The following is an 11,496-nucleotide window of genomic DNA, read 5'->3' on the forward strand; positions in this document are numbered from 1 at the left end:
GACCTTCCTGAAAAGGTTCACTACCTATACTTACGCGGACAATAGAATTTCTAAGAATGCAAGGGGAATCATACAATTTGTCCTAGGTATTGAGACATATACCTTCACCGTCTACAATACCTCATATAGATGGGAGGGAAAAGTTATCGGCCCCACCATCGGTAACGATTTCTGGACTCGTGGGATTCCGGATCTCTAAAAGAAACTTGACATTTATGGAATATCACGAGTCTCCCTCAAATCATACTTATAACTAATAATTATAACATATATTAATCTCTCCCCATCCATTCTGGACCGCTTAGTTCTTGGAACTACAGGCACGATTACCCTCACAATGGCGGTTTCGGGAATCGTATTGGGCCTGCTAGCGGCGGGATTCGGCAGTACAGCAGCAAGGCTGACCAGAGCCGATCCCGTGGTGACATTAACGAATGGTAGTTATGAGGGCTTATACCTTCCGGGCTTTGAGCAAGATGTCTTTCTTGGCGTGCCGTACGCCCAAGATACCGGTGGACAGAATCGATTCCGCGTTCCACAGTCCTTGAATGAGACGTGGAACGGGACACGGACGGCTAAGGCTTACGGTAACGCTTGCCCGGACTATTACTTATCGGCTGAAGAACTGCATGGTATAAGTGAGAATTGCCTCAGCATCAACGTTGTGCGACCGGCTGAGGTCCGTGGTAGCAGTAACGGTAGTAGGAGCACCTCGCCCCTCCCAGTGATGCTATGGATCCACGGAGGTGCCTATCAATACGGCGGTAGCGGACAATCCGTGTATAACCTTACATACCTTGTACAGAAGTCGGTGGAAATCGGCTTGCCTGTTATCGGAGCTAGCATTAACTATAGAAAAGGCGGTTGGGGTAACATGTACTCCGTTGAAATTCAGGTGAGACACGGCTGCCGCTCTACTTGAGACCTGCAAAGAGCTAATTAAGAGTATAGGGATCGGGGAATACTAACCTAGCACTGCGAGACATGCGTAAAGCGCTAGCTTGGATACAAGAAAACATTGAAGCCTTCGGAGGGGATGCTTCATCAGTGACAATATGGGGCCAATCCGCCGGATCATTCGCCGTGGTATGTCCGAGATGAGTATTTCGAGGAAAGGGGCCCTAGAGAAAGTAAAGAAGCTAACACTGTAAAACCGAGTAGGGTCAACTTTTAATGAGCTACGGCGGACGAACGGATGGTCTCTTCCATCGTTCTATCCAGGAGAGCGGGAGTGCGACGACAGCGTGGTGCAACGGGTCAGACTGGTATCAGCCTATTTATGATAACGTAGTCGACCAGGCCAACTGTAGCTTGGTTCCAGATACACTTGAGTGCTTACGAACCATCGACTACGAGACCCTCTATCCTCTCCTGAACTCATCAGTTATCCCCGGTCCGGGTTTCTACCCTACTGTTGGTGAGTATAGCAAAAAGTAATTTGCGCACAGGTAGTAGCAACAGCTAATCTTGATTACCAATAGATGGTGATGTGCTCCCCAACTACCCATCAGAACTCTTGCGTGCCGGCCGGTTTGCACACGTACCACATATCTATGGGACGGTATCAGATGACGGCACTGACAACGCCCCTTTCGGCATTAATACGGATGAGGACTTACGGGACTTCCTGCTCCATCGCACGGGTTTCGGCTTCCCAGATGCGACGGTTGATCATGTCCTGGAGCTATATCCGGACGACCCGACACAGGGAATCCCTTTAAATACGGGATCAGAACGCTTTGCAGATTATGGATGGCAGTATAAACGAGTTGCGGCTATCGTAGGCGACGTCTTTTACCACGGGCCACGACGCTTCGACACGCAGAACTACGCTCCGTTCTCGCCGACGTACGTGTATAGATTCAATACTCGACCATGGGAAAGCACACTCACGAACACCACGGCGATTGGTAACCCCCTTAACGGGACCGGAGGGCTCGCACCCGCTTATAAGGGCGTGGAGCATTTTAGCGAAGTACCTTTCGTCTTTGCTAATCCAACGATGCTGGGCCCGTGGCCAGAATATCACAAGCTGAGCGACCAAGTAAGTAGCCAGTGGATACGATTCGCGCACACGGGTAATCCGAATGGCCAGGGATTACCACACTGGCCGCGATACGATGAAGGTAAAGAAGGTCTTAATCTGGTTCTGCAGACGGAGGCGCAAGGTGGAACGTATGTAGAAGAGGACACATACCGGTTGGCTGGACGCGAGTATCTGACGCAGTGGGCGAGAAGGAGGCACGTATAAAAGTCTTCCAATCGAAGGCCCAGTTGTAATAAAACTCATATTTAATCCTAGTGATAGGTATAGGCCAGCTTATGGTTAAGACAGTAGCCCCTATTCACGATATTATAAAGTCTGACCTGCGTTAACTATTCATCTTCGGTATTGGCTATTAGTAGCCCATCGTCGATTATGGATGTCATCAAATAGGCATGATAGCCAGCCACCAGAAGACGAGAAGATGAGAAGATATTCGGGTCAGAACCTAGAATACCTATCTGCCAATCGGTTAAGATTTTGTGTAGTACAATGTGCAGTCTATCAATGCAACACGAGTGTATATCGGAACCGTAAGAAAAGTCGCATGTTGCTTGCTTACTATTTATTGAAAACTGACGTGTAGCGCAGGCAACATAACCTCCATCACTCGTGTAAGTAGGCAGCATAGGCGGTCAACGATTCAGAACCGAGGTATCACCATAATCAATTCTCATGATGAAGTTGGAGTAAAATTAAATAAGGGGTGTGCTGCCTTAGAGAATGCAAAGTCGTCTAGTCACAAGACTTCGCGACAAGTTCAGATCCTTAATTGCTGTAGTTCCATCATAGACCCATAATTTTGTACCCGGATACCCCTGTTTTTTTTAGGCTTCAGTCGCGCTAGATTTTCTTCGGCGCCTCAATGGCGCGTCTGCTACCCCACGATAGTTCAAGTTAATTTCTTCGGTTTAACGTCATCCCATCCATCCTTACCAAAAAAGGTAACAATACGAGAGTATGTACATAGAATTACCCTTAGAATTGGCGAGTCTGCCTAATTCCTATGTTCGATTGTCTATATCGAGATCTGTGCCTATTGTACATAGATCATTAGTATAAAATATCTAATACCATCCCGTCCCATCTCAATCAAATGTAGTTTTATCTTCAGTAGCCCAACTTGATATATCTCACTTCTTTGTTCTTGTTGTATTTCTCTTACCTAGGTATCTAGTCACACCTCACTTTGACTATCTTGAGCACTTGGATTTTGAGCTGAGCTCAGTCGAAAACAATGGCAGTTATAGACCTTCCTAAGTTGCCCGCCGCTCACGACGGCCTGGTAAACTACATTGCCAACCACCATGAGACTCCAATTAAGGAGATAATGGAGCCCTACCGCAAATTCGAGGCCAAATTACGTGAAGTATACGCTCAGGAGCGCAACAATCCAGTCTTGGATGACCCCTATCTCAATGTTCTACCCCTTTTCACTAAGGACACACCAAATATCAAGACCCGTGCTCGTAACCTTGAGGCAGAATCACTTAGCGAGAAAGAGAAATACATTATGTCTCTCCCAGATAACAAGCGGCGCCCAAACGACTCACCCGCCGTTGTGACTTCTCTCAAGGAGTTTCGCCGCAACTTCGGCATCTTTTCCGAGTCCTCTCTCGCCGAGATGGACTGGAGCAACGTCGTCGCCGCCGGTTCATCCGTAGTTAACTGTCTCCTACCTGTTCCCGATCGGTATAATCATTCCAAGAGAGCTCTTCGCGAGTATTACCACCAGAAGTTCTGCCCGGCTTCTGACGTCGACTTATTCTTGTACGGACTCGATGAGCAGCAGGCTATCGAGAAGATTAAGAACATCGAAGCCCGGATTCGCGACGCAATCCTCTCGGAGGTGACGGTCGTGCGAACTAAGAATGCTATCACTATTTGTGAGTTCTCATTTCTATATGGTTTATGGCTACGATCTAACTCTGCGATAATTAGGCAGTCAATATCCTACCCGCCACATCCAGGTATGGTTTCATGTTTGGTTTAATTTACACCCTATCAGCTATTGACATGTCCCTTAGATTGTTCTTCGAGTGTATAAGTCTATCTCGGAGATTCTCACCGGATTTGATATCGACTGTTCTTGTGCTGCTTATGACGGAGAACAAGTCTATTGCTCTCCACGAGCTCTAGCCTCGTATATCACCCAGATAAACCCCATCGATCTTAGCCGGAGGAGTCCCTCCTACGAGAACCGTCTTTCCAAGTACAGCCACCGAAACTTTGAGGTTTACTGGACAGAACTCGACCGGTCTCGGGTCGACCCAACTATCTTCGAGCGCAGCTTCCAGAGGGTCCTTGGACTAGCCCGTCTACTCGTTCTAGAACGACTACCGACCACGAACGCTAGAGATGAGTATATGAAGAAACGCAGACAGGAAAGGGGCCGACCGGAACTACCTTTTCGCTACCAGCACCGTCTCCGTGGAAATATCAAAGATTTCCACGAAGATGAAGTGGCAGATTGGGTCGACGAGGACGAAGTTGCTAACTATCATACTTTTACCATTCCCTACGGCGAGAAGTTCCATGCCAAGAAGATTGAAAAACTTTGCTACACTAAAGACTTGCGTAAGTCGAGGCTCCTTTACTACTATAGAGTTATAATCTTTTATGTCTAACCTAATCCTAGTTTTGAACGCCGAATGGAATCAACCTAAAGAAAGGGAGGTCTATCTTCACCGACACCCCGCCTTCTTTGGAAGAGTTCAAGATGTAAGTAATATAATTCTAGGTGCTTCGACACGCTTCTAACGATTTCAAGGTGATTGGCGACTGTTGTGGTACCTGCCCAAAGCCCGAGACTCCTGAAGAAATCGAAGTAGCCGAGAAGGAGAGCGAGATTTACGTGTCTGGGAAAGTGACTTTTCGTATTGATGACCCAGGCAGACAGGTGAGCGAGGCCCATCTCCAGTTACATATGTATAATTGACACTTCGTAGCAAATCGGTTCATTTAATCCGCTCACCGAGGATGACTGGACCGAGATGGCATATGTTGGCAATACTGCTCGACTCTGCCAGGCCATCGTCAATGATGACCTCGAGCACGTGGAAGATTGGCTCTCACAAGAAGGCGCCGACCCCAACAAGAGAGATTACACAGGCCGAACCCCACTTCACCTCGCCGTCATCAGCTCGACTCCTCAGATCGTGCAGTGTCTAGTTGATCACGGAGCGCGTCTTATTGCCCGCCTAGCGGATGGTCGAACCGCGCTTCACCTGGCTGCGGCGCGAGGCGATATTGAAATATTAAAGATTCTCCTCGAGAAGAGTAATGCTAACGAGGAAGAAGAAGAAGATAAGCTCGACCGGCGTCGGAAGGATCGTAATGCGACGGGCAAAGACACCCAACCTGGCGAAGCTGATGAGGAGCCCGACCACGAATCCGACGATGAAGGCTCCGATCCCGAGCTGGTAAGCGATGAAGAATCCGAAGATGGTGACGACGCGCAGTCCGTAACGACCGGGTCATTTGTCAAGGTCCGCAAAGACAAAAAGGCCGACGACGAAGATGTCGTAGTCCTCGAAGACGATCAGAGCGAACCAGATTTCTACAAGATCGACGCCGTCGCTTGGGACTCGAAATGCAGTCCTCTGCATCTAGCCATCCTCGGGGGTCACTGCGAAGTTGTCAGGCTCCTGTGCCAGGAATTCGGCGCCGATGTGCTAATGCCCGTTAAATTCGGCGACGGGTCATATTCGAACCCCAATGTTGCCATCCTGACGTTGACCTTGGCTTTGGCTCTCCCGACTGATAAGGCCATACCTATGGTAGAAATGCTGTTGAGCTTAGGCGCCACGTCTTCGCAAGCCGAGACAAACGGGGTCACCGCATTCCAACGATACGTCCGAAGCGGAAGGCCGGAACTAATCGAGGGCCTACTAGAGAAGGACAAGATCGGCCTTCAAAATGCGATCAATCACGTAGCCGCTCACGGTACCCGCTATAACGGCAGTACGACCAACCCGCTGATCACAGCTCTCGGTGTAGATAGCCGAGAGATCGTGCCCAAGCTGCTCGAAGCCGGAGCAAAGGTCGAAATCGACTACGAAGACTGGTTGAAGAGCGCCAAGCTCTCCTACGGGGATCAACTGGGTGTAAGTACGCCTCGTATTCTAACATCATATTTTATCCGGCCTTCCATAAACGTAAATACGTACTAACTAAAGGTTGATAGAACTACGAGAGGAACCTTCAGACATTCAAGGATCAAACCGAGCAGCCCCTAATCGTGGCTATCAAGTCTCGGAACCCTGCTAATGCTGTCGAGCTACTGGAGAAAGGAGCCGATCCAAATACGATGACTAAAATAAGCCATAACGTCGCTAAGGGTCAGGGCTCTAGTTATAACAAGGGTGAAACTTCATTGGATCTCACTCGTGATATACTCGAACAGGCTCGCGAATATAGGGGAATGTTAGCCGAATCGAGCCAAACAACCCAATCTGGAGAGATATCAAGTTTCTATAACACAGTATCAAACAATGTTCAGAAGCGCCCAGCTGAACCTTTCGGAATTGAAGAGTTCCTGGCAAAATTTAGCGAAGGGACTTACCAGCATTGGATCGTCTCTATGGATGCTACCGCGAAACTCGACCGTCATAAGATGGATCTGAAGTTCTTCGAGGAGCAAAAGGAAAAGAGCGCCAACCTACAAGACGTAAAGGAGAAACTTGAGGTCCTCGAGGATGTCATCTCGCAACTTGAAAGCCTAGAGAAAGCTCTCGAGGCTAAAGGTGCGAAAACGTTCAAGGAACTATATCCTGACGCTCGGGAACCCCTGCAACACGTAAGATATACGTACACGACCCCAGAACCGACGGCATACGCCCTGGAGTTCAACTTTACCAACGCCCCGGACGTCACAGAGACAAGAAAAGCCGCATATATCAAACTGTGAGCACAGCCCCCGAACCTATAACTTTTCTATAATACTAACCTGTCAAAGTTTCGAGGCGGCTTGGGCCGGCGACCTTCCTACGATCAAGTCGCTTACCCTAGCTTCGTGGGACGCAGAGAAGCAGGAACCGCCTCTTAAGATAGCAGTGTCCGACGCGAAGTTCAACAATCCGTTTTCTCTCGCGTTCATACGCGGGCACTACGAGGTGGCGAAAGCGATTCTGGATATCGCCCAGGCCCAGTGGGCACCAAGCGAGGAGAAGACGAAGCGATTCACAATGAACAAGGACGAAGATGATGATTCGGCGGAGTCCGACAGCGACGACGAACCCGAAATATACGAAAAGATCATCGACGACCAGTTCACCATCGAAAACATCGGCCAAGTCTCTATGCAAGTCAAGAGCCAGACCACCGCGAGCGCGCTTCTCAACTGGGCGGCGCCAACGCGCATACTCCGCGACGGCTCGCTCACGGGAAGCATATACAGACAAACTCCCCTTTTTACGGCTATAGACCAGAACGATGCGAAAGCCTTTAACTTCTTGCTCGACCTGAATATTCACTTCGCCAGCAAGGAGCCCGTCGGCGAAGACGAGTCAAGCCGATTCTACAAATTTCCGCAGGACCTATTCGAAAATGCCTTGCGACTCGGCCGAACTGATATGCTCGCCAGCGTCATCAAGCGAACCGGGGCCGGAATCCCGATAGATGACCTGGTGAGCAACACCGGCGCCGAGCTGAAAGTGAAACCTCGCTACTATCAGGGTCTGAGCGTTTACGGAAAGAAGAGATCGGATTGGGCTACAGCCGGTCGCAACCTCGTCGTCAAGACTACAGGAAGCAAAATACCACCGTTGCTTACCGCTGCTCTTCGAGGTTCTTTGGAATCGACGGAGTGGTTCGTCAGCGACGCGCCGATGCGGCTCTACTCGGAGTTTGGTAAATCTAAGGTCGCCAAGGAAGATCCTCGCCTCAAGCACTTGAGCGACGCACCCGGTGGATTCGACAGAGCTATCGCAAAGTGGCTCGGAGCTCAAAGTAAGTCGAAATACCGTAGTCTGAATCTGCCTAATTCTTTTTGCTAATGGTTTACAGATGACCTTGTCATTCACTGCGCCGTGATGAGCGCGTATACAGAGAAGACGAACAAACTCATCGAGTATCTGATCAAGGTGTGCCCGGCGTCGCTCGAGGCCAAGTCCGAACAAGGGTGGACCCCTCTATATCTAGCATGCCTCCTCGGCAGGGTCGACTTCGCAAAGATACTGATCGACGCCGGAGCCGACCAGTCGGTGAAGGATAAGGAGCTAAACAACATCATCCACGCTTCTCTGACGAACTTGCCGACCGCAGCGGGGCAGCTCAAGCTCGATAATCTTCGTGCCCTCCTCAACCTCTTCGATCCAGATCTCAGAGCGCACTTGTTCCTGCAACGAAACAACCTCGCCAGCGGCGGCGACACTCCTATTCACTCCTGGCTCAAGACCGCCAACCGGCTCACGTACTTTCGGACGAACCAAAGCTGGCCCGCTCACCAGCTCCTCAACGACGAAGACCTGCAGAACATCGACGTCCTGCGCCTCCTCTTGGAGTTTTCCGGCGGCGCAGACCTCGGCATCCTCAACGGCGCCGGCGACACCATCCTCCACACCGCAGTGCTCCGCCACCTAGCAGAACACACGCAGGTTCTCCTGGCCCAGGACCCCAACCTAGCGTACCGCGAGAACGCAGTCGGCCGCACCCCCAGCGAGATCGCGTACGACCTCTTCATCAACTCCAAAGTCGAATCGCAGGAGTCCGTCGAGCTTAGCCGAAACGCCGAGAATATAGTCGCCACGTTGAAGAGCGGCAACCGCGAGACGCTGAGTCGCTACGTGCGGAAGAGAGGTGCTAGGCAAGACACCGTCGGCAAGAACCGCAAAGAGTATACCTGGCGGGTCCTCGAGGCGCACCTCGCCAAGGTCGACGGCAAGCGCCGCCTCGTCAGCCTTAACGAGGCGAACGACGTGGCGAAGCGGCTGGGCGAGAGCTACTCCTGGCAGCGGTATTATCAGAAACCTACGGCTACTGATACGGAGCGGGCGGAAGAGGAACAGCAGAAGCAGCAGCAGCCGCAGGAGGACAAGCTGGTGGGATTCATGAGTACTCAGTATGAAGGGGCGAAGCAGAGAGCTTGGATTATTATGAATAAAGACGAGCCGGTTATTCCTCTGCCTCCTTTTGTTTTTGGGATGGGTCTTTATCACGCCTAGGTTAGGTTGGAGTAGTTGGTCTGAATATGGCTTTTGGATTTGGATTTGGTTGGGTATGATGGTTATAAAGATTTGTTGGTCTATTTTTCTCAATATGATGGGTATAGAGGTATATTTAATCATTGCTTTAAGCTGTGTATCCGAATACTCTTATGATATCGTATTTAAGATTTATATAAGGAGATGAATTATACGCATTTTGACGTAGCGAGTATAAACCATAACAAAATAATAGACTAGCACGTACTACTATATTATTCAGAGAGCTTGGGGTCTTGCCGACTATCTATAGAAATATAACTTAAGGTTACCCCCCCGGGTAACACAAAAGCCTAAGGCTTACACCGCATCATAACTCCCTGATATTTATCAAGTATTATATCCTTGGTAAATATCAGAACATATTAAACTATGAATGCCTACCTTTCACCCTTTTACTCGGGTACTTCACGTATTTTATACGCTCATTCCTAATAGATTTACTCTTGAATCTACCCGTAAGTTATTTATACCCTAATAGGATTCTACCTCCTTTGTCATTTATTTCTTTTTCTTTTTCTTCTCTTAGGTAGTTATAAACAAACTAGGGAAGAAAAGTGTTATTATACAATATCGCAGTCACTATCATATACCTAATCTACTAACCCTAGTATAATCTATTTCTCTACCATTTTAGCACCGAAAATATTCCTTGCATAATAGCTAGCCATGAACGTACCCTTAGGTAGCGTTTAGAATGGTATCTTTTCATATACTTAGATAAAAGAGGGACAGGAGACTCCTGTTTTCCGAATTCCAAGTATGTATACATTTACGTAAACGAATAAAATAAGGCGAGTTTAATTGAAAGGAGCATAAATGTAGTTGAGGTATGTTGCCTCATCATAGTCCTACCTAGGTAGGTACCTAGGTATAGGTAGACAATTGATGTATGTTGCAAGATGGCACATACATATGTAGGTAGGTAGCAATGGAGCTCAATCTGTAAGTACTTAGGTACATGTATACTGAATGTGCATTAGCTCCGATCATGTAATATATCGATAAGGTTATCGGAGAGCGTAGATTAAAAGGTACCTGCATAGGTGCGGGGCGTGGATTCCGAACTTATAAGGGGAAGGAACGACCTTAGCTCTTGCCTTCGGGCATTTGGTCAATTTGAAACGATACAGTACGTACCCTTAATACTGCATTTCAGACCAACAACAATGCTAACGAGATTTTATAGGAGAAGATTAGCATGGCCCCTGCACTAAGGATGACACGCTTAATCAAAGTGAGCTTCAAATTTTTTTGCTAATTTTTTTGCCAATTTTCTTCCTACTCTACTGGCATTGTAATATCTGATTGAATATCTGGTATGATCGCATTTATTTTTGAATTAGCTAAGTTCCTGTAAGGACGAATGTTTAAAGTTTAAAAATGTGGGGCACCAATCCGAAGGAAAGAGCATTCGAGTCTAGCAAGAACACTTTGCGTAGGTTTTTTTTAAAGGTCTTACCTACCTAGCTTCCATTACATAAGACATGCATATGTATAGAGGTACCTTCCAAAAATTTTGTCCATAAGCCAACCCTTGTTAACTTGGCAAAGCTTGGCCACAACTGTTAGCCATAATGGTAATTGTAGGTACTTCCCTGTCACGGTTAAGAGTCTCTTTCATGTATATATAGCCTTGCATCTAATGTAGTTATTTACTATAACTACTTTAAATATAAAAGCTATTATATTAAACTTTACATTATAATAAACTTAAGCTTTTAAATTGATAGTCATTCTAAACATTTGATACTTTCCTCGTATGTTTATTCATGTAATTACCTGAATAGAAAAGAGTACCTGGATAGAAAAGAGTACCTGATTTTAATATACTCAGGTATCATTGTAAATTGCCAGGTGGGTTCGGCTGTTCAACAGCTGTGGCCAAAGCTAACACTTTTGGAAGGGACTTCCGTAATTGCCCTTTTTACCTTAGGTAGTATGGTTCGTGTTTGCTATGTATGGTCTGTGCATGAGCCTTTATCTCACCGCCCAACCGGCAGAAAAGGCGGTCGCACATATTCAATTGCACAATTTGCACAACTCCCCACAAACCTTTCCCCAACTTTCCCACAACTTTCTCCGCAACTTTCTCTCACAATTACCCACAACTTTTACACTATAACATAACTCTCCCATAACACTTCTAACTAGTTATAACTACTAGTAACTATAACTAGTTAATTAGTTATAACTTTTCTATCATTATAACTCTCCTACACCATTTCCCCTTGCGAAATAGCCTCGATT

General features: G+C 47.6%; 2 protein-coding genes across 2 annotated transcripts; both read left to right on the plus strand.

The window, feature by feature from the left end:
* Positions 1-337: 337 nt before the first annotated feature.
* GL218_03902 (Lipase 4) lies at positions 338-2,251 on the plus strand (the record flags this gene model as incomplete). The annotated part of the gene is made up of 4 exons (XM_033580482.1): positions 338-895; positions 952-1,086; positions 1,162-1,417; positions 1,482-2,251. The coding sequence occupies 4 exons, from the start codon at positions 338-340 to the stop codon at positions 2,249-2,251; spliced, it is 1,719 nt and encodes a 572-aa protein (XP_033436341.1).
* Positions 2,252-3,281: 1,030 nt separating this feature from the next.
* GL218_03903 (uncharacterized protein) lies at positions 3,282-9,207 on the plus strand (the record flags this gene model as incomplete). Its single annotated transcript, XM_033580483.1, has 9 exons — positions 3,282-3,930; positions 3,986-4,014; positions 4,072-4,621; positions 4,683-4,765; positions 4,815-4,943; positions 4,993-6,150; positions 6,231-6,949; positions 7,002-7,993; positions 8,051-9,207. The coding sequence occupies 9 exons, from the start codon at positions 3,282-3,284 to the stop codon at positions 9,205-9,207; spliced, it is 5,466 nt and encodes a 1,821-aa protein (XP_033436342.1).
* Between the last annotated feature and the right edge of the window lie 2,289 nt (positions 9,208-11,496).

This window comes from Daldinia childiae (assembly GCF_008694065.1).
Source record: "Daldinia childiae strain JS-1345 chromosome Unknown Scaffold3, whole genome shotgun sequence".
In the NCBI taxonomy this organism is placed as follows: Eukaryota; Fungi; Ascomycota; class Sordariomycetes; order Xylariales; family Hypoxylaceae; genus Daldinia; species Daldinia childiae.